This window comes from Hoplias malabaricus, chromosome 4 (genome assembly GCF_029633855.1).
Source record: "Hoplias malabaricus isolate fHopMal1 chromosome 4, fHopMal1.hap1, whole genome shotgun sequence".
Lineage (NCBI taxonomy): Eukaryota > Metazoa > Chordata > Actinopteri > Characiformes > Erythrinidae > Hoplias > Hoplias malabaricus.
The window spans coordinates 66,937,215-66,961,692 of NC_089803.1; the positions used below are offsets into that span (position 1 = coordinate 66,937,215).

Here is a 24,478-nt window from a genome sequence, read left to right on the forward strand (position 1 = left end):
TGCAGTCAATTGCCTGTGTGTCATACGTGACACTGTGTCCTCTCATTATAAAGCATAATTGAAGTCATGAACTCAGTCATTTGCACAACTTGGGGTTTCTGATTAGAGACAATAACTGAGACGAATTCTCCCAGTTCCTCCGATAAAACTGTTTAATCGCAGACAGGCTGGGCCCCAGAGGAAGTTATTACTGAAATATATATATAATGTCTGCCTTCTTCAAGCCAAGTCCACAATGGTAAAATATTAAACTTCCATTATTAAGAGATTAGCAACAATTCAACCGATACATGAAAAGCAAATTGTGGGACCTGCTCCCTTTAATTTCTTTAAATATTATTGCATTTTTGAACTATATTATAACTATAGTAAAAACGATTAGTAGTGTTCCATTCCGTGTCGACAGGCTGAACAAGAGTTTGTTTTCTTCAAATGTAATGTCCCACCTTCGAGGCGCAATTAGAAGAAACATTTCCACTCTTCCACTATGAGCCAGATTGACGTGTCTTGGTGGTCATTGCAAAGTCAGTATTTCTTTGTATATGATTTATATGTAGTCCTGTACTCATGCTTTACGAGAAAATAACCTTTCAGCTATTGGAAGACCATTTTATGCAGTATTCTCCCATTCTTCAAACACTCATACACACACAACACACACACACACATACAATACAATACTATATTGCCAAAAGTATTCACTCAACCATTCAGATAATTGAATTCAGGTGTTCCAATCACTTCCATGGCCACAGGTGTATAAAACCAAGCACAGAGTCGCTCTCAGGAGCTCAGTGAATTCCAGTATGGCACCGTGATAAAACCCGATGAATTAGAAAAGGCTCTAGTAAAACACAGCTTCTGGATGCACGGTCTGTGATTAGTTGCTGGTTTCCATAATGACAATGTGTTCACTGGACTGGCTCACTCGGATAGTCACACTTCAATGCAGGAGTGGAGCTACATTCTCTGGAGTGATGAAGTCATTTTATTGCTTTGTGTGAGTTTGATTGGTGTTTGTGATTGAGAACTATTCATCCACCACCAGTACTTCACCTCACTGATGTTCTTGTGGCTAATTGTAGTCCTGCAATGTGCCTATATCAAGTGTAAACTTTTCCAGTAGAGTAGAAGCTGTTACTACAGCAATAGTTTCAGCCACAGATACTCCGCCCACAAACTGACAGAGTCTGATCATTTCAGTGTAGTTGGCCCCACTGTCAAGATTCTGCCACTGCTTTCTGATTTGTATCTGCCTCTTTCTAAATGTCATGCCAAAATAGTAGACTTATTATTTTGCACGTCAGTCAAATTCCTTTCCTGCAGTACTAGGAGATTCTTGGCCACGTTAAGTGGTGATAGGTATCAGACTCTACAGCTATTACTTAAATGTCTTTGTCCAGATTTTTGTCCCTGTCTCTTGCAGCAAGCTGATCATTGCAGACCAACAACATCTTTAAAAATTCAAACGTATAGTAGAATATACAAAATAAAAGTGCACTCCACTAGTTATTTTACTATGACCTCCCTTCCACTAGTGGCGCTCTCTCAGTAAATCCACTCATCTGTGTTGAAGAAAAGCTACAAAAACACGAAGAAAAGTTACACAAACACTATACACATCCACAATGTTCAAGCTAAGCATCAGGGTTTAGGATTCATTCGAAAATTAGTGAAAGGTTAAGGTTTGGTTTAGAGGAATGGCTAAGTTTAAAGTTAGATTTAGGGTTAGCTTAGCCATATGGTTAGGGTTAGATTTAGTGGAATGGTTAATGTTAGCTATACAAATTGATGGTTCTTCAAGGGTTTTTGTAAACAAAATGGTTGTATATAGTGCCCTGAATGCTTTAAGAACCATCATTTTAAGTGTTGGGTTAGGGTAAGCAGTGTAGCTAGGTTTAAGGTTAGGTTTAGCTAGGTTTACCCAGAGGAAAATTGTATTGCTCATAGGTTGCTCTGTAAGGGCTCAGGAGACATAATGGTGATTCTCCTAAAATTCCTTAGGAGTAAAAGAGAAATGGGAGATATAAAACTTAAACATAAAGGAGTCAGCAGGATTTAGTTCATCCGGAAAAACCTGAGCACTCTTGTGATTTTAAACACACCTGCAAGATCCCTGAGGTCTTAGTCTCAGGAGACACCTTTTGAGTAGCAGGAGACTTACCTTAAGTGTCCTTGGTCTATCCATCTGGTCTCACTGTTGTCTGGGAGGAACTGAGATATTACGTCCTTTTTGATTTTTCTTTCCTCTGTGTAGGGTTTAGGGTTAGCGATAGCATTAAGCAAACACAAAACACTTCTGTTTCTAATATTTTGGAGTTTAGCGTTAGGTTTTCAGTTAAGGTTAGAGATAGCATTACGATTAACTTTGTGTTAAAGAAACTTAAGTTTAGGGGTGGTTTTAAAGTGGATTATTTCCACACTGGGTTGCCAGATATTCACATGAACATACATGAATAAAACATATACACATTTTACGTTATACACATTATTAAGTTAATATCGTAATGACATTGTACAAATCCTGGGTCTAGTAAAATTAAGTTTTTAAAACATCTTTATTAATTCATACTGAGACCAGCTTGTACAAACACTACTTACTGTCAGAGGGATTTGTCTCATGTGGGTTCAACCCCTGCCTTGGGTCACTGTGTTTCTGTCTTGCTCCCTGAGATTCAACGTAGCTTCTGGACTCTTAAAGAGGATGAATGCATTTGCAGAAACAGAATGGAGGTTTCCTGCTGAACATCAGTCAATTATGAATTTGAATGATTTCTATTTTTAGAGGTGTTCTATACCATTGTATGGCACAGTTAAGACAGGTATTTTGAATCAACAAACCCTCACTCAATTACTCATGCAAATAATCAACAGGTTATTAAAATAATTAATAGTACTGTTCCTTCATAATTTCTGACCTCTCCACTGTTACATCTGACTCTCCAGATAAGAAAACAGCATTCTCTTTAAATCTCTCAAATCCCCCCCATCCATCCCGCTTTGGTGCAGCCTAATCCCTGTTTGTCACAACCCAGTGTTTATCATGTAGATTACTGAGGAATTTTACAAGTGCATGCACCTCCCCTCTGCCCTTGATATAACTGAGGGAGATACAAACCTTCTGCGGCTTCAATATCTAATCTCCACAAGCACTCCCTCTGATGACGTGCCACTGTTATGGTTTTAGTGAACAATCACAGTGACACATACAGGGGTTGGACAATGAAAGTGAAACACCTGGTTTTAGACCACAATAATTTATTAGTATGGTGTAGGGCCTCCTTTTGCGGCCGATACAGCGTCAGTTCGTCTTGGGAATGACATACACAAGTCCTGCACAGTGGTCAGAGGGATTTGAAGCCATTCTTCTTGCAGGATAGTGGCCAGGTCTCTACGTGATGCTGGTGGAGGAAAACGTTTCCTGACTCGCTCCTCCAAAACACCCCAAAGTGGCTCAATAATATTTAGATCTGGTGACTGTGCAGGCCATGGGAGATGTTCAACTTCACTTTCATGTTCATCAAACCAGTCTTTCACCAGTCTTGCTGTGTGTATTGGTGCATTGTCGTCCTGATACACGGCACCGCCTTCAGGACACAATGTTTGAACCATTGGATGCACATGGTCTTACTGGTGCAGTGTGCAGTTAATAAAGATTGTCCACCAGGCTGCTCCAATTTAGCCATGAAACCTCCCACACTACAATGACAGGTGTTTCACTTTCATTGTCTAACCCCTGTATGTGAGCAGTGCCTTTTGTGTATAGCGAACGCAGCACTCATTTTTGCATATACACCAATCAGTCATAACACTTAAATGACGTACTTGTTTCTACAATCATTGTCCATTTTGTCAGCTCCACTGAACACAGAGATGCACTTTGTTGAACTATAATTACAACCTGTGGTGTGTTAGTATGGGTTGCACTGGTATGAGTGGATCAGAAACAGCAGTGCTGCTAAAGTTCTTAAACATTGCACTCATTCACTGGCCACTGTATTAGACACACCTACCTTGATAGTCCAGAGTGTAGATGTAAAATCAGTAGCACATCTGTTGCTCCACAGTTTGCTGTATGGAAACTAAACAAACAACACAGCACAGTGCCACCCTTGTCTATGGCAACCCTTGCATTTTTCAAATTTCAGATCAGAATTTCAGATCAAGTAGAATTAGCTGAAGGTAGGATGTGTCAAATACTTTTTAAATACTGTTTATCCAATGGAGAATGTGGTGCTGATCCACCAGGTCTTGCATGGTTGTTTTTCAATATTACTTATTATTCTTAAATTGGGAGAGTGGCTTAAGATAATGAAACCATTTTTGACAGATATTTTACAACTAGTAATGAATTAGTTTTCCAAATCTTAGGGGACCTCACTCGGGGCATTTAATTTCATTTGCTAAAATTTCAGGATCTTTGCTTGGTCTCATATGGGCACTTCATATTGTTGCTTTTGTTTGATGCCATGTTTTCAGAACATGGAAGACCAGCTGCAAGAGGAATGACCAACTACTGTGCCATCCATTCCATTTAAATGTTTAGTTTTTGCATAAACTTTCATTGTTTTCAGGGGCAGGTCTTGCTGTCCTCACTCTCATGTCCCTGGCCATTTTATGACACTCTGTCCAATTCACTATATAGTGCTGTGTTTTGCAGTTCCACCATTTTGTAGTAGTGTCCAAACCACAGTGGACCACTCAATCCCACAGTGCATTGCAAAAGTAGTGTATAACCCATGCACACCAATGGATAGCGGTTACCCATAGTCCAGTGTTTTTGGTAAAAACCTGAATGTCAGAAATCATTAATTACCCTCATACATTCAGTTCCCTATCAAAGTGCACTGTATAGTGATTAATGAAGGGAATAGTGAATAAGGAGCCATTTTGCACACACTGTGACATAGATTTTAATTGCCACAAAGTTTCAGAATTTTCTGATTTAACTCTGAATTACAGATGTGTACAGGGGGTCCTCGGGTTACGTCAGCCCTGAGTTACGATGTTTCATGGTTAGGACACACCTCCCATTTACTGTATAAAGCCTTGTTTCGACTTAAGTGTTTTTTGCTTCATAAAAGTTGTAACGCAAACTTCGTGTTTGGTGTGTGAGGCGGAAGAATACACGGTTACGCGGCTCGGGACCGAGGAGCACGGCGTCACCCCAGTTGCATTGTACGCCATTTTAGCTTGCTGCTACGTCTTTCTCTCTCACGTTTGTGTTTGATTTTGCCCTTCATTATGGCTCTGAAGCATAAGGCAGACTCTTCTGATGGCAGTGCATCGAAGAAGGGGAAAGCCCTCACCATGGAAATGAAATTAGATAATCATAAAGCGATTCGATAAGGGGGAAACAGCAACAAACATTGGTTGGTCGCTTGGACTTAGTCGTTCGACTGTCGCTACGATTATCAAGGACAAAGATCACATCCTTGAACATGTGAAAGTATCTGCTCCTATGAATTATATGTGTTTTTTGATAATTACTGTGTTAGGATAAGATAAGTGCTTACAGTATGTTATTTACGTACAGTATGTACGTATGTTCCGACTTACACCAAAAATCGGTTTATGACACGACGTAGGAACGGATCAACGTCATAAGTGGAGGACCCCCTGTATATTCAGGATTGAAACCACCCCCCCATTTCTTCCCCTCATCCACACTGTGGCTTTAACTGCGGTAGTTTCAGAATAACAAGAGCTATTCAACACGTGCAATTTATAGCAAATCTACACAGCCTTCTCTGAGATTGTATGCACAGCATGAGAAGAGATTGCTAAGAATAACCTAGGCCCCTCTCTCACTCTCTCTCTGATAAAGATGGCTACCATGGAAACCTCCATCAAATACGTGCATAATTAGCATCAGCCGCATTGATGTCATCACACAAACTAGAAGAAGAGATTAAATTAGAAGTGTTGACACGCACACGCACCCATACACACAGACACACACACACACTTGTCTTCAGGCCGTCATGAGCCAGAGCTCCCAGATGTTTGAAGAAAACACATCAACAACAAACAATATAACAGCATCTTTTATTGATCTGTTTTCAAAAGAACTAAATCAGGCACTACTCATGGAGAGATCATGATAAATCCGTCCATCATCACGTGGCCCTTCTCTCTAATCCACTGCTTCCGCAACTCTGACATTTTGATATGTTTCATTTCTCAGTGGTGGGTCCGACAATGTCCAGATCTAGTCCATTTGTTACCAGCTCCTTTCTGGCCATGTGTAAGCACGTGGATTTAAGCTGTGATGTGAGCGAATGCTGTAAAAGTTATTTGGTGTAGAGAGAGTAAGGCAGGAGAGAGGAAGGGAGAGATGGGGGAAGAGAGAGAGAGAGAGAGAGAGAGAGAGAGAGAGAGAGAGAAAGCAAACTACACTGTCAAATGTGACAGAGCAGAATATGTTCTGAAACAACACCATATTTAAGCAAATCACACAGACAGACCTTATGCTACAAACCCAAAAGTCATGTGTTTACCAAACAGGGTCCAATCACTGCACCGACAAATGATATTCACTCCTCCTATGTTGCATGTTTCTGGATTGGATTTATGTTTGAGAATTGAAAAAATATATAATTTTAAAAAATGTAATTCGGAATTGCTCCTTTTGAAATTTGAAAATTAGGGAGTGTACATCTTGTTTAAAAAAAATAATAATTAAGCAGCAGTGACACAGCTAAATTAGACATGACAATATTTGTAAACATTGAGTCAACATTCATATTCTTCAGCAGCAGGATTTTGCCAGAAATAATAGTGGCCTGATGCGGTAATTTACAGCTTGATCTCAACATTCAACCATGGCTCAACAGTTGTGTTTTTAGGAAATAAATGTGTTATTCTGATGTAGGATGTGTGTGAAGGGCATTTTTCTATAGACTCTGCTCACTGCATTGGCATCTGTTACTGAAAAGAAGTAAACAATTTGGAGCATACACATCAGAACCAGACAAGGTGTGGTCGGCTCTCGTCTGACTGGCTAAAAGCCAATTTTTTTAAATACCCCCCCCCACACACACACACACATCCTCAACAGTAAATCTAAATGATAATAAAGGGTACTGCTCCATGTCTTAGAGATGTTCTACTCCAACAAACAGAACAGGTTGAGAATAATGTTCCTGCATTACTGACAATAATAAATCTGTTCTTAACAAGTATGCACAAAATGAATGCATTAATTTAAGACACAAATCTATGCTTTAAAGGCTAAGCAGCAGCGACATGAAAGTGTCAAACAAACAAATACAGTGGAATTTGAATTCCTAACTTGTGTTTATTGATAGTCAGAAAACATGTTATTTCTTACTAATTCAAGGAATAAGGTTTAAAAGACCGTTGGTCCCCACCCCCACCGGTGTTGGGAAACTCTAATAGGCGTCTTGCCTGTGACGTAGATGGTGGACAACAACTCTAGAAGTTGCACTTAATTTAATGCAAAATGACGAAAAGGTGTGTGGTTTTTGGCTGCAATCATTCAATGTACAGTGGGACATCTGTGCACAAATGGCCCAAAGATCCCAAAATATCCAGAAAATGGACTAAATTTGTTTAAACAGGCACTTTGGAAAGGACCATCCGCTCACTCCGTTATCTGTAGCTCATTTCACTGGCGCTTTTCCAACAATATGGGCATGTAAGGACACCAACGAAAGGTGTTCAAGAGCCTCTGTAACATGGAGGTAAACAGGGTAAGGACACTCACTTCGCCTGTTTTAGTTGGTGTTAGTTAACGTTAGCTTGACTCGCTAAACTCGGTGGCTCAGATTATACTCGGCTACGTAGCTGCATTACGGAGGTTTATAGTGTCGGATGAATTCGAGTTCGACTTCAATCACATTTACAAGAATAACGGTACCTCTACATTTGAGTTTAGCTTATTGCTAGGCTATTGTCATGAATAATGTTGGTTATTTAGCTAGATACTGTCATAACAGTCAGTCATAACGGTGTTTTACCGCGGCGTTGTTCAGCTGTTGTCCACCAGTGACGTCACGGTTGCGTTCAAGAATTTCCGTAGCGAGCTCGGGTTTTTCCATCAATTTAATAAAATTGTCAGTTTTAAAGCAAATTAAGCTGCTATTTTCATTTTAATTCATACTTATATCTGTCAGTAACTACAATAATGTGAAATATTCATGGAGGTCCATTAAGTGGTGCTTAGCCTTTAAGTCATGAATAAGCAAACAATTGGTTTATTGTGATTAACTACACATAATTATGGAATTAGTCTCAATTATATTTTTAAATAAACGTGACCACCCTAATACAAATACAAATGAATAAACACATATATATTATAAAGAATTACTTGTAAAATATTGTCCCTTCATTCAGTGTGGCGGTGCAATGATGAACCCTGGAGGGAACGCGGCTAAAATTGCTGTGCTATTGCACGTCAATGACGTGCTTCTTTTACATTCATCAGTGCTTGCTGTTCAAGAGCTGAACGGAAATACAAGATGAATGCTTAACAATAACCACAGAAAAAATATACTGGAGAACATTTCTGGACAAAACATTCAACTTGGAAATCAACAGTTTAAATATGTTATAAAAGCATCAAGGGTTTGTTTTAATAAATAAAAACACATAACACCAGACATCACACAGACATTAAACAATTTGAAAACGGTCAACTGAGAAGCCCTGAAATTCTAAAAATCTATGAGGCACTTCAGTACCCCAAGCATTAGACTGCTGGACTCCTGCCAGAAAGCCAGAAACTGCTGTAAATCACTGGACAGCATCCTAAAAGTGTTGGCTGCTGGGAAATTTAAAAAGTCCTGCATCACCATGATTTGTCACTGGACATAGTTCAGGTGTAGCTTATGCCACTGAGAAGTACTGTCATCTCCCTCAACATTCATGGCTGTAGTGCCTTTGGTGTATTATATGTGTGTGTGTGTTTTCACTGCCATGGATTGGTTAAATTCAGTGGCATAATTTATTTCTACCTCTAAGCAATGACAGTAAAACCACATTTATTATTAAACATAATGTCCATTTTCATGTCTGCGCTTTTACATATCTACTATTCCTAGAATTAAATGGAGCAACTGGGTTTTTATATATTTATCTATTTATTTGTTATAAAAACTGAATAAATATATTTAAAAATGATTAGTTTTATCTTTAAACTGCAACTGAAATGAGATGAAGAATCAAATTTCTTAAGTACCTCTAGTAGTCTCTGTATGAACCAGTTTACGCTCCACTGAGGTTGACTCTGTTCTGAATGTTTACAACAGGTCTGACACATCCAGGGCACTAGGTGTCAGCAGAATGTCTGCGTCATAAAAAGAAGAACCAATGAAAACGCCAGATTTAGCTACATCTGAAAAACGGCCAGTAACAAAAGCAGGCTGTAGCTGTAATTCGCTGCCTATCACTGAACATAAAGGTCAGAATGAAGGTGCAGCCCCTTTGAAACATGTTTTTAAGTCTTCTTCCTGTTTCTCCAAACTCTAAAGTCTAAAGAGTCATCTGCCAAGGCTGATAAGACTTGATTTGAATTCCATATATCCATTTTAATATTTCATCTTCCAGATGAATGCTGTTTAATATTTAACTTCATCCAAATTCATATTTCATAGTTGCTGATGGCCGTGTGTAATTCCATTTCAGAGCACAGCAAGATCTGATTTAGGAGAAACATCAGAGTGCTACATCACTTCCCGCAGTACATACTTATGAGTTCAGACCATAAACCGCTGCTTCAGTTGTTTTACATCCAAAGTACCAGGTCAGGCCATCATGCCTCATTAAGCTGGGGGTCAGTTTCAGACTATCTGAGCAGGAGCGGGCAGCAGGGTGTTGCTGGAGTAGGCTGAAACTTATGATCAGAAAAGTCAGAAGACGGGGAGGGGCTTCAGCTTGATTTCATGAGAAGATTCCAATTGCTTGAACACAAAGACTGACAGAGAAAAACCCAAAACTCATGTGTGAAATGCAGTTTCACAGCAGTTTCCAAGCTCTTATATCAATATTAATAACGTAAACACACGTAACCACAGCAATACCTTCTATGAATATATAGGCACTGCCATTGGATTTAGACATGTCTTCACCTAGCTGTTCTCTCAACTCACAGAATGGGATCGTTCAGCCTTAAACAGAAAAGCACAGGGTCTTTTCAATATATTACAAAAGACGGTTGACACTTTCAAACACATATAGTATGTACAGTAACTGTTAGACAGCAAAAGGCAACTGCAGGTTACAGGAGTGGTAGCTATGGCTGATTAGTCTAGAGTGCTGTAGGAAAAAGAAACCTGCCTATTCACTGACCAGTATTTTCCATCATCTACTCAGCGCTAACCACCACTGAAATTAGAGCTAGTGCTGATATAGCTAGACTACGTTAGAAACGGTTTAGTGCTTGTACCATGTATATCACACCACTACGAAGCTTGATTTTGACCACTTTTGTCCAAACTGTTCTAGCGTTCTGAGGTTTGTGTTTAGAGGTCTGCAACCTAGAGTCTTGTGTTCAAGCAATTGCAGAAACTACTTTGTAAAAATACTCCCTACAAAGAGTAATAAATCAAAATATTGCTCATACAGATCCTGTGTCTTTAGCTTTTACAAGCTTTGCACTATGGCTAGAAAGTCAGGCTGACCATTGGCTACTACTGAAAATGGGGTTATACTCACTTGAGTTCAGGATGGAATCAGGTTGGAGGATTTAATGACGTTTGGCATTGTAAGAGACATGGATGAGGTAGAGGAAGGTGCCCCACAATAACATAGCTGCTCAATACACAGAAATATGCCCTGCTACATTAGCAAATGCTACTGAAAGCATCTCACCATGCCACTGATAGCTTGTAACAAGTTCAACAAGTATTACAGTGACAAATGGTACATCACAGAGGAGGAAATAAAAGGAGAGGAGCTAGCGCACCACACACAAACACAGAAGCTGTATGGAAACGACGGACAGACCACAAGGATGCCATCGGCAAACTGAGAAGGAGAAGAAAGGGAAGCTGCTCTTTATACTATGTGTCTCTATGGCCTTAACAGATATAACCACAAATGTAATTTAAGGAACAGCTTTTTATTTTGTTGGATAAGCTCCAGCAAAATTCAACCAGGTAATGAGGCACAACCCAAAGACAAAGAAAACGGACAGGCATTTGCGCATGTGCTTCTAGTCCTAGGAAAAGGATAGGAGATTGTCCTCGACTACACCCCGTAAACCGGACTTACCAGGGCTTAAAACACCTCCTGGGTTTTAAGTCCAATGTCCTAAATGCCCGCGTGTTTGGCAATCAGTTCTCCACGGATTTGTGGGAAGCAGGTGCCATGAGCAAGTGCACCTCAGAAGCCAAATGGAAGTCAGCATGTGTGTAAAAGTCCATCAGTCTGCATTGGTTCTTAGGAGAACTTCCGCTTCTGGATAGCCTCAGCTCTAACGGCCAGCGAGCGAGCACACACTGTGAGGAGCACAATCAGCGTGCCCACCAACAGACTGACCATCGGCCACAGCACACAGTGCAGCAACACGCTAGTGTCATGGGAATGCTGGAACAGCACATCATCCGGCCTGTAGGGGGAGACAGAGAGCATTAAGCTCATTAGTCAAAAACAATGACTGCTACTATTTAACTCTAGACTAAACTCTCCACAAAAGTCTTACAGTGCCCACTGCAAACATAAAAACACGCTCTAAGAAACTTAGCTCTTTGATCTTTAATTCAAAATATGAACAAAAAGCAAACTTTTATTTGAAGGACAAAACACTGCAATGAATGCTCTATTCTCTGGTTGTTTTTTGAGCTGTGTTTCAACTCCATACCCCAGTGAAACACGAAAATAGTGGCTGATTTACTTGTTCCTAAACATTCACCCAAAACTAAAAACATAAAACAAGAAAGGGAATATTATTCAGTTCATTACCATACGTTTCTATATGCACCAACAATTATGGCACACAAGAATTTGACAAGATATAAAATATATACAGAAGGTCCTCGGGTTACGTCAGTCCCGAGTTACGATGTTTCGTGGTTACGACACATCTCCCATTTACTGTATAAAGCCTTGTTTTGACTTAAGTGGTTTTGCGTCGTAAACGTCGTAACGCGAACTTCGGCGTTTGGTGTGTGCAGTGGAACAATACACGGTTACGCGGCTCGGGACCGAGGAGGATAGGTGTTAGGATAGGATAAGTGCTTACAGTATGTTATTTACGTACAGTATGTACGTATGTTCTGACTTACACCAAAAATCGGTTTACAACACAACGTAGGAAGGGATCAACGTCGTAAGTTGAGGACCCCCTGTATATTTGAAGATAAATTTAGAATTACTTTTCAGATATTGTATGTCAAATAAAGCTTACCTTTGTTTTAATACATTGACTGAATAATTATAAGGCTAAGCAATAAAGAATCTTTTTTTCCTCTTGTTTTGCTCTATGCCAGTTTGTGGTTTTTGCAAAGGGCATGGTTTATTTCTCTATTTGTTGGATTCACATCAGTTTGGCAACATTTATAAGCCATGCTACAAACTCGATAAATGGTTTTAGAACAGGAACATTTGGGAGTAGCCTCACTGCACTGTTAGCAGTTTGAGAATCTAATCTGTAACAATCTGCCCATCTCTCTGATTGATTAAGAGGTCAGAATGGAGATAGTAATTTTTGGAGACACATTTCTCTAAAATTATTGCCAGCCTTGGTGAAAATAACAGAAAAAGCAATGAAACATATGGCGTTCCTCAGCTTCACCTTACACTGTAAATAAAGAGAGACGTACTAAAAAAAGCTCTATTAAGGATAAATTATTCTAAACAGACAAATGTTTAAATTATATCCATTATATATATATATATATATATATATATATATATATATATATATATATATATATATATATAAACACACACACACACACACACAATTTAAATATTCGAGATTTATTGTATGCTAATCGTTAATCCATAATTCATCATTCACATCATTTCACATTCATCCTCTGGTGTCAACCAAAGGAATCCAGATGAGTCTTTGTTCCTCTGAGTGTTTCGTTCTCTCAGATAGAGGGGGTGATTTCTGATGCTGTGATCATATGCAGACTATGCATATAGGAATGGTGGTGAAACTGGTTTTGTTGCTGCCACACAGCTCCAGGGTCTTGGGGTTCTGGGTTCCATCCTTGCCATGGGTTACTGTTCTCCCTGTGTGTGTGTTTGTGTGGGTTTTATCTGAGTGCTCCAGGATGTGGACCCAGGTCTTGCTGCAGGGACATCATCGGGCCCAGGAATGCCTGGGGATCCTGCAGGAAACCCTAGATGACACTGCAGGGGACAGAAATGCCTGGCCTTCTTTGCTCACCCTATTGCCAACCCGACTCTCAAATGGAAACGAAGATGGGATCAGAGTCTCATGGAAGAACTGTGTGGGGTGGGATATTAAGGAGTGTGATATTCTTACAGTCTTTGATCCGCAGTATATTAGAAAAACGAATGAATTGTAGAATGTAGGACTGAGCTAGCAGGAAGTGATGCAGTAAATTCAGCTTCCATTTATAGAAGCTTATGGGGGAAAAAAACGATACGAGAAATTGAAGAGGTGCAAAGTATTGGTAAGAAATTGAGGTACCATCCCAAGCTGGCACACTGTGGAGATTAAAGTTTGGCAACTCAAGCAGAAAAGTAGTCAAATCCACATCCCAAGGTGGGTCTAGCTCTGCAGATCTAACAAAGAGATTCGTCAAGCCAACTTATTTGTATTTAAGGCAGGCAGACAGAATGAGGAATGAGGATGGCTTTAGCGGGGACCTATCTAGCGAGATCCACCACAACAACAATTCTTAGTAAGAGTGCAGGAGGAAAGTAGGACACCACTGTTCTGCTGAAGAAAAGGTTTTGGACCTGCAATGGAAAATGGTCAGGATATTAATCTGGGCCTAACCCAAGATTAGTCCAGACTGGTCTTTCTCTGCAGGCCATCCAGAATGCAGCTGCACGGCTTGTCATCAATCTTCCAAAGTTCACCCACGTCACTCCACTGCTGCCCTCTCTTCACTGGCTTCTTGTTTAACACCCTCGTGCTTGCCTACAAAGCCAAGAACGGACCAGCCCCTCCCTAACGTATGGCAACAGTCAAGAGTCATACTGCACCTCAAGCCCTTCAAGCTTCAAGTACAGCTCGACTGGACCTGCCATCCCTAAAATCACATGGAGGACTAGTGTCAAGACTCTTCTCAATCTTGGCGCCCATATGGTGGAACGAACTTCCACTGGTGGTCTTCAACTGATCTACTTTACTAGTAGCTTTTACTGTGGATTATTCTTTTCACTTAAGGGTAACAATGCATGAGGTCTTTGTTGCCAAAAAAATGAAAGGGTTGGGAGCTATTTCCCAGGTGTCAGAGTCAAATTACAACCATAAGGACCAGGTAATATTAGAGACCTAACCCAAGAAACCAGTGCTATTACAGCCAGTGCCATGAGACACTGCAGAAACAACAGAGAAATTGGTTTGTCCATCAGGGGACATGGAAGATGATAATTTGTTCTGGAAAGCTGTGATCCTCGGATCTGCGCTGTGCTTGCCCAGAGGCGTGGGGTGTTGATAAGTAGTTTTTCTGATGCTACGGTGAGTCCCGTTGTGCACAGGGATGCCTGGTGGGCAGAGAAGAGCCATAAAGGTGCCAGACACAGTAATCAAACACACCTGATGCCTCAGACCAGGATAGATCTAGATCAGCCTGGCTACCCTGATGCATTCTTCAGCGCTGATTCCAGAAAAATGTAATGAGCAGCACACAAACTCGCTTCTGTCTTGGGGGAAATGGCTGGCGGTTAACATTCTTTATGGCTTTATAATTTAAAGAGGACATATTATGGGAAAAAAATATCAGTAATTTGTCAGTGCACATGCACATTAATTTGGGCATCTGGAGGCTTCCACACTGTGGAACAAGACCATCAAGTCTTGTGCGGAGAACTGTGCTGAAAAATAGTTTCACGTGTGACATGTGACCGGTTGTTTTTGATCAAGGCTGTTTAGTTGGGACCAAAGCATGTCAAAGACGTTTTATTAAAACCCCGGAACTGTGTTCACATGTGGAAAAGGGGTAGAAAGAGTCCGCTTCAACAGCACATCCATGTTGACTATGTTTAACTTTATTGCATCTGTTGTGAATAACAGAATGGGTGAAGTTGATGGGGCTTCAGATTATATTTCTGCTGGTGGTATACAGGGTCAAAAGTTGCAGGAAACCCTTTTATTTCTTTAATACGCTACATGACCACCTTCCCATTGAAAAAAAACATGCCCTTGATCCAATATGGCGGCTTTTAAGATGGTGGCCTATTCACCTTTTGACTCACCCTGTATTCTTAAAGGAATGGTTTATATATTCAAATACTTCATCCTTATCTCTGTTAGCCTACGGATAACAATGATAGTTATTTTGATATATTTAGATTAAAACAAAACAAAAAAAAAAACAATTGTCCACATGCAGTGGGCAAAAGTATCTTGTGAACAGGAAGAGTGACTGTAAGTGGTTACTGAACTGGGCTTGTAACCGGTTTGACCCCAGAAGCCGGCAGGTCATGATTGAAGGCACCTAACCCTTAACTGCTCCCCGGGAGCCTTGGGTACGGCTGCCCACCCCTCCGGATATGTGCTCACTGCCCCCTAGTGTTCATTAGTGTGTAAATGTGTGTTTCACTGCACGGATTGGGTTAAATACGGAGAACAAAGTCTTCTGTGTGCAAGCACAGTAGCCAATAAAGTGATTCTAAGTCTAATTCCAAGCACTGGAATGGTATTTAATCTTTTGTACACAATTTGTGCACATTGTGAAACACCTCATAGAAATGTACTGCTGACCACACTTAGGAATACCCATCTAAGACCTTTGCGCACTGGGTATGGGCCGAGCAGGGCAAGAGTGTGAAGAGAGTATGGCGGACGTACCTCCTCTGAGGGTTGAAGAAGCAGGTAAATGACTGGTTTTGACCCTGTTTACTCCAGTAATGTTCTAGCCTCTGGATGTCTTGTTGCATCTTCTGGTTGTCTCGCTCACATTTGGGAACGTAGGAGCACTGCAGAGAAAAACATAGAAGGTGGTGTTCAGTATATCTGAGGTCAGTCATTTGATAGAGGCATGCCACGTCTGTAGAAATGACATTTAGTAAATTGGTAACAAATAAAATAAATAAAAATTAATTATAGAATCAAAAATTAAGATGTTTCCTCTCCATTTGCCAATTGTAACTTTAGTTAATGGCACTAAAGACCGTAATAAGTAATGTACCCTTTTTGTAAACTGTTACCAATACTTTTAATACGTTACTATTTCATTATAATTGTTTGGCATGTGATCATAATTTAGCATCTTACAACAATGATCTTTTTTAAATGGATTATAGATTTTACCCCATGTTGAGGGTGAGATGCACGAGATGAGGTTACAGGAAAGACAAGGGGAAACAGGATAAGATGGATGTTGATCTAAGATAGCAAGGCATTTCAATCATCCATTCATTTTCTTTTAAAGTTTCGTCGGATCCGGAGTCTATTAGGAATGAACGACACACTCACTCAGTCATTGACACTTGTGGACAATTTCACACAGCCATCCACCTACCAACATGTGCTTTTGGATTGTGGTAGAAAACCCGAGCAGCAAGAGAAACCTCATGCAGATGAAGGGAGAATAGGGAAATGAGGCGAGGGTCAAACCCAGGACCACCGCACCCTGGAGCACTACTACAGCTGATGTGTGCTCAGGTAACACCCTACAATCTCAAGACTGTCCATAGGTGTAAGTGTGAGTGACTGTGAGCCCAGTGACCTCCAGAGAAGTCGCTACAGAAGATGAATGAATGACAAAGCTGTATTTAAGACCTTAACCAGTCCATGTACCAATGTGTGTTTTTGGACTTTGGGAGGAAACCTGGGGAAAACCCACACATTAACAAGGAGAACCCCTTGGTGGGGCTCAAACCTACAACCCCAGGAGCCTGTGCAGGTCCAATACCAATGCCAGCACTCCAGATCAGTTGACTGACTGATGGATGAGAATTCCCAGGTGAATAAACACTTACGTTCCCTTTGACCTTTAGAAAAGGGAGAATGTAGACAACAAGAAAAGCTCAGACCACACTCAGTGCTGCAAGCCGGAGAGTCAAGCTCAGTCAGGTGGCAGACTGGACACATCTGTCCAGGGGGGGGAGACTCTTAAGTCCTGTATTGAACAGTACGCGTAAAGGAAAGTGCCTTGACATTGTGAACAAGGTCAAGAGTTGTTTTATCTGAGTCTAAAAACAGGTCTCTATTTTCACTTCATACTTTCTGACACCAGCTGATAAAGCAAATGAAATTATTCGAGTGGCAAAGTGCATTATTTCCAAAGTCAATGCAATAAAGCCAACTAGAACGTTTAAGCACATCCTCTTTTCAAATGTGACACCCAGCACACAGAGAGAGAGAGAGAGAGAGAGAGAGAGAAAGAGACAGAAAGAGAGAGAGAGAGAGAGTAAAAGAGACAGAGTGAAAGAGAGAAAGAAAGAGACAGACAGAGAGAGAAAGAAAGAGACAGAGAGAGAGTGAAAGAGAGAGACAGAATGAGAAAGAGAGAGAGAGTAAAAGAGACAGAGAGTGAAAGAGAGAGAAACAGAGAGAGTGAAAGAGAAAGAGACAGGGAGAGAGACAGAGAGAGAGAGAGAGAGAGAGAGATAGAGAGAGAAAGAGACAGAGACAGAGAAAGAGAGAGAGACACAGAGAGTGAGAGAGACAGACAGAGAGAAAGAGACAGAGAGAGAGAGAAAGAGAGAGAGACAGACAGAGAGAGAAAGAAAGAGAGAAAGAAAGAGACAGAGAGTGAAAGAGAGAAAGAGAGTAAAAGAGACAGACAGAGAGAGAAAGAAAGAAAGAGACAGAGAGAGAGAGAAAGAGAGAGACAGAAAGAGAGAGAGAGAGTAAAAGAGACAGAGAGTGAAAGAGAGAGAGAGTGAAAGAGAGAGAAACAGAGAAAGTGAAAGAGACAGGGAGAGAGACAGAGAGAGAGAGAGAGAGAGAGAGAGAGAAAGAGACAGAGAGAGAGAAAGAGAGAGAGACACAGAGAGAGTGAGAGAGACAGACAGAGAGAAAGAGACAGAGAGAGAGAGAAAGAGAGAGAGACAGACAGACAGAGAGAGTAAGAGAGAAAGAAAGAGACAGAGAGTGAAAGAGAGAAAGAGAGTAAAAGAGACAGACAGAGAGAGAAAGAAAGAAAGAGACAGAGAGAGAGAGAAAGAGAGAGACAGAAAGAGAGAGAGAGAGTAAAAGAGACAGAGAGTGAAAGAGAGAGAGAGTGAAAGAGAGAGAAACAGAGAAAGTGAAAGAGACAGGGAGAGAGACAGAGAGAGAGAGAGAGAGAGAGAGAGAAAGAGACAGAGAGAGAGAAAGAGAGAGAGACACAGAGAGAGTGAGAGAGACAGACAGAGAGAAAGAGACAGAGAGAGAGAGAAAGAGAGAGAGACAGACAGACAGAGAGAGTAAGAGAGATTGCCATATGGGAAGGTCTGTATATAAGCCACTCTGGACTGGAAAGAGTAGGGCCCTTGGGCTGGCAAAAAAAAAACTACAGATATCTGATTGAATTTGCTCAGGGCTCTGCTTCACCAGGGCAACTAGGTTACCATGGAAATGTGAAGACCAGGCCGAAGTGTGTATATATGTGTGTGTGGTCCAGATATATATCACACTGTGGGGACCAAGATCTGTTCACACACTCACACTGTGGGGACTTAGCTTCCGGATGGAGCCAAAAAGCATGTCGTCGTAATTTAAATCATCTTTTATGTGATTTTAAAAAAGGCAGAAGCATGTGTTAAGTTTAGGATGAAGTCATGGGTTAGGGTTACGGCAGTAGAAATTAAGGTTAAGATTCGGACAAGTTTCCATGAAATTAAAGGATGGCTATGTACTCTCTTCTGCACCCACAGAGACATCACACTCTCTCATTCTGTGGGTTAATGCCTAACATTGTGGGGCTAGGGATGAAAAGACCACACTTATCCTCGCCTGCCTTCCATTAGCACTCAAGACTTAAGTCACTATCTGCTCAGGCTGAGGACTTCTGCTTGTGAACGGGCTTCAGTTTTCTGGAATAACCCTTGCTTTTCAGGACTGTTTTTTTTTTTAATACACTCCTGGACACTGCCCCATGAACTCAATCACGACCTCCAAATGGACACTTCCAAGAAACGGCCAGGAGGAGACAGTGAGGTGTGCAGTTTTAAACAAATATTATAATTCTTGACTATTGTCTTAGTGAATCAATCTCAGTGATTGAAGCAACTCACTGACTCCTCCATAAGGGGGTGCTATTCAATGCTCTGCCTCCAAGACACTTTGTAACACTTTTTTTTTTTTGTCCAGTGTATTAAGCTTAATATCTTCTGCATGGATTTCTGCTGCCTACTCATTCCCAGCCCAGCCCCCAAGCTGTGAAGAGAACCCCCAAAATACCTGCCACACTTCCTACAGGTTCAACAGCACACAAGCAAAACTGGTAACAGAAGACTTCTATGGAACAACACACGAGTGGTAAGAGCTTTTATGAGCTTTTATTGATGAATGAAAAAGAACTATGTGTAAAAGAGTGAAAGAAAATGTGTGAAGAAGAAAGTGTTAGGGGTTGCTATGTTTGCACAGTGAGAGTGTTAAATTATTACACTAACAGTGTTAATTTAACACTATTAGTGTTGATTTAACTCTGGTGAATTTACTGTGTATAAACATCTTCTCTGATTCTCTGATGATTTGAACTTCACTGCTGTGACTCATGGACTGTGAAAGAGTAGTGTGTTACTATGTAAAATTAACATCATATCCCATCTGATGTTAGGACATTTTTCATTCATTCATTCATTTTCTGTAAGCGCTTATCCAGTTCAGGGTCGCGGTCGAGAGCCGAACTGGAATCAATGGGCGCAAGGCGGGAATACACCCTGGAGGGGGCGCCAGTCCTTCACAAGGCAACACAGACACACACACATTCACTCACACACTCACACCTACGGACACTTTTGAGTCACCAATCTACCTACCACCGTGTGTTTTTGGACTGTGGGAGGAAACTCACGTGGACACGGGGAGAACACACCACACTCCTCACAGACAGTCACCTGGAGGAAACCCACGCAGACACAAGGAGAACACACCACACTCCTCACAGACAGTCACCCGGAGGAAACCCACGCAGACACAAGGAGAACACACCACACTCCTCACAGACAGTCACCCGGAGGAAACCCACGCAGACACAGGGAGAACACACCACACTCCTCACAGACAGTCACCCGGAGGAAACCCATGCAGACACAAGGAGAACACACCACACTCCTCACAGACAGTCACCCGGAGGAAACCCACGCAGACACAAGGAGAACACACCACACTCCTCACAGACAGTCACCCGGAGGAAACCCACGCAGACACAGGGAGAACACACCACACTCCTCACAGACAGTCACCCGGAGGAAACCCACGCAGACACAGGGAGAACACACCACACTCCTCACAGACAGTCACCTGGAGGAAACCCACGCAGACACAAGGAGAACACACCACACTCCTCACAGACAGTCACCCGGAGGAAACCCACGCAGACACAGGGAGAACACACCACACTCCTCACAGACAGTCACCTGGAGGAAACCCACGCAGACACAAGGAGAACACACCACACTCCTCATATACAGTAAAAGTATATGTTTGGACATTTGTTTTTATTTTTGGACATAATTTACAAAGAGCATCAGCCCTTAACACTGTGTTAAAATTTTATGAGTAGCAGTCCCTGATGAAATTAAATGTTATGTGCAACTACTGGTCGAAATGTGTCTTCTGTATTTAACCCATCCGTGGCAGTAAACACACACACACACACCCTCACACATACACACACACTAAGGGCAGTGAGCACACACCTGGAATTGTGGAGAGTCAATCCCGGCACATTGTGATTGAAAAAAACTTCTCTAAAGTGTGGCAAAGATCCGACAAAGTGCCCTATTGGCTGCCCTTCATACATATGATCAAATAACTGAGTGCCCTGTTTGGTGCCCTTTCTTGCAATAAATTATGATTTGCCCTCTAGAGCAAGAAAATTCGATAATGTGTCTTAGGAAGTGCCCATGTATCGTTACATCATATACATCATGTATCATTACGCCAACTAACCATTACACACTGTCAAAAAAGTACATATCATTGCTGTCCAAAGAAAAACAAGAAAAACACGTATATAAAACTATTATTTGGAGATATATGTTGTTCATTTTATCACCTCCACTGACCATAAGCGCATTTTCTCCTTTTACATTTACAGAGAGTAGTCCATTTGTAGCTGTGCATACTTTGTTGGCCTCATTCATCATTGGTCAGTATCCTCACAGAACTACAACAGGGACACTGATGTAGTGGTGGTGTGTTAGTATATTGTGTGGGTACAAGTAGATCAGTCACTGCTGGAACGAGAGAACCAAATATCCATTCAGCAGCATCCAGTGGGCAACTTTGTGTCCACTGATGAAGGACTAGAGAATGACCAACACAAACTGTGCGGCAACAGATGAGCTGCTGTCTCTCACTTTATATCTGGAAGGTGGACCAACAGAGTAGGTGTGTCTAAGAGTGGACAGTGAGTGAGCACTGGGTTTATATATATTTATCTGTCCATGTAGAATACAAAACGCACAGGTGCACGAATGGTTAATAAAGAATGAGTGGCACTGAGCTCAGAGCCATTAGGAGGTGCTGCTTATACGTCTGCGTGTGGTTTAGCAGATGCTGCTAGCTCCAGGGTGTTTAGTGTTGCTATGGGGTGTGTATTAAAGAGGGGAGTAATCACAGTGGCTGTGTAGATTACATCTTTGTGCTCTGCAACATGACAAATAGCCCCATTTGAACTCAGCCCACTGGACCATGAGCTCTCTCTATTATTCTCCTCTGTGGGTTTACTCAGTAGATTACCAGCAGCCATCAATAACGTTCCACTTTGACACTCTGATGATGGCTATTTCTTTTTGTCTTGTGAAGATGAGTTTCATCACTCAGCGCAGCCTGCCGTATGTGAGCGGTTATGAGAGGTCACTAAAGCAAAACCCGAAGACAAATACCGTCTGCAAACTATACAGTCAAATACAAGTAGGAGGAAAGCGCCACTTGATGCTGTCTGGCTCCAGAACTCTTCCCGGCTTGGTAGAATCATGTGATTGGGGGAGTCATAGCTAGCTAACGGGCGGTAGATAACTAACACAAAGAAAAGTTGTGTTAGCTCCAGACATCACTGTAAGAGAGGGCCTTAAAGAGTAAGGGGCAATTGAAGCATTTACCAGCGCAACAAACACTAAAAAACTTCACTGCAGTGTTGAAAAAACGATTTCTCCCCTGTCTTTTGAGGGTCCTGATCATTCCCGCCTTGCACCCAATGATTCGAGGTAGGCTCTGGACCCACCGCGACCCTGTACTAGATATGCGCTTATAGATAATGAATGAATGAAGGCGGCACTGTGGTGCAGCAGGTAGTGTCGCAGTCACATCGCTCCAGGGACCTGGAGGTTGTGGGTTCGATTCCCGCTCCGGGTGACTGTCTGTGAGGAGTTGTGTGTTCTCCCTGTGTCTGCGTGGGTTTCCTCCGGGTGCTCCGGTTTCCTCCCACGGTCCAAAAACACACGTTGGTAGGTGGATTGGTGACTCAAAAGTGTCCGTATGTGTGTGTGTGTCTGTGTTGCCCTGTGAAGGTCTGGCGCCCCCTCCAGGGTGTATTCCTGCCTTGCGCCCAATGATTCCAGGTAGGCTCTGGACCCTGAACTGGATAAGCGGTTATCTCAGATCTCAAATCTGAGATTATCAGTCATCACCTCAGGATTCATGTGAAATCAGATATTCAGTGTAAGTCGGAGACGACAGCAGTGTAATCACTGGGCTGTCAGCAGACAAAGCCTTGACCTGATTCATTAACAGACAGCTCATAGTCTTCTGGCCTAGTGTGGAATGTGAAATGCCTTCAGTGCTTCTTTTATTCTGAATGAGTGTGACTCTATTCCAAGCAGCTTAATCAGACAGAGATGGAGTGTCCGCTCTGGACAGGAGACAACGCTCTATTCCCAGAGATGCACAGCATTAAGGTTTGTGTCCTCGTATCTGTAGTTTTATCTGCATTTTCTGTACCAAGGGTTTTTGCAGTGTTTTATTTTTTTATCACGGTGGTGCAGCAGGTAGTGTCGCAGTCACACAGCTTCAGGGACCTGGAGGTTGTGGGTTCGATTCCCGCTCCGGGTGACTGTCTGTGAGGAGTGTGGTGTGTTCTCCCTGTGTCTGCGTGGGTTTCCTCCGGGTGACTGTCTGTGAGGAGTGTGGTGTGTTCTCCCTGTGTCTGCGTGGGTTTCCTCCGTGTGACTGTCTGTGAGGAGTGTGGTGTGTTCTCCTTGTGTCTGCGTGGGTTATTTCTGTGTGCTCCGGTTTCCTCCCACGGTCCAAAAACACACGTTGGTAGGTGGATTGGCGACTCAAAATTGTCCGTAGGTGTGTGTGAGTGTGTGTGTGTATGTGATGCCCTGTGAAGGACTGGCGCCCCCTCCAGGGTGTATAGTAGAGTAGAGTAGCCTAAATCCATACGCAAGTGAAAGTACTGTTACGGATATTTTTTTACTAAGCAAGTGTCATACGATGGCGGCAGGGTGGATCCAGGATCCTGGGTGACTGTGTTCTCCCTGTGTCTGCGTGGGTTTCCTCCCACGGTCCAAAACCACATTGGTAGATGGATTGGTGACTCAAAAGTGTCCATACGTGTGAGTGTGTGTCGTCCTGTGAAGGACTGGTGCCCCCTCCAGGGTGTATTCCCGCCTTGCGCCCAATGATTCCAGGTAGGCTCCGGACCCACCGAGACCCTGAACTGGATAAGCGATTACAGACAATAACAGAGTGTCATACGAGTTCAGTGTGTGTGTTAAAAGTATCCTACATTCAAAACAGACAGTAAATGATGTTGAAACAATATAAAAATGTTGGGGTGGCTATAAGACACTATTTACATTTTATGACGTTTGGGCCTTTGCTGCGAAGAAATCTTAGAGACTCGACTTCTTAATTTCAATGGAATAACCCTGTTGTTGATGTTCTAGTTGATGCACATTAGTTACAAGCTATAGCCTTCCAGCACACTATTTACAATCCCACATGAGAGGGAGAGAGAGAGAAAGCAAGAGGGAAAGAGAGTGAGAGAGAGAGAGAAATATAGGTGATGTCTCTACAGGAGGTTAAAGCCTGAGACCTCTCCTCATTAGCAGTAATTACTGTCTTCTCTCCCTTGTAGCCTTTCCTAGATCTGCGACTAGTGTCAGGTCCGGTTGGTATGTGGTATATTGTAAATGGATGAGGTTGGTGGAGATCACAATCAGTCTGTGTTTAGATATTGGGAATGTAGCAGTGCGAATT

General features: G+C 42.0%; 1 protein-coding gene across 2 annotated transcripts in view; it reads right to left on the reverse strand.

The window, feature by feature from the left end:
* Nucleotides 1–6,087: 6,087 nt before the first annotated feature.
* The window catches only part of LOC136695456 (calcium-activated potassium channel subunit beta-4-like), a 40,729-nt gene continuing 22,338 nt past the window's right edge, over nucleotides 6,088–24,478 (reverse strand). Inside the window, exons 2-4 of one of the 2 annotated variants that reach the window (XR_010802294.1) lie at nucleotides 15,965–16,092; nucleotides 11,239–11,575; nucleotides 6,088–6,284 (exon numbers count right to left, since the gene is read on the reverse strand). Coding sequence is in view for 1 of the 2 variants with exons in the window: in XM_066669544.1 (XP_066525641.1) it covers nucleotides 11,407–11,575; nucleotides 15,965–16,092 (297 nt within the window). In the remaining variant the exon portion in view is untranslated. Of the gene's footprint in view, nucleotides 6,285–11,109; nucleotides 11,576–15,964; nucleotides 16,093–24,478 lie in introns of those variants that run through there. The other variant, XM_066669544.1, reaches the window with a different exon arrangement.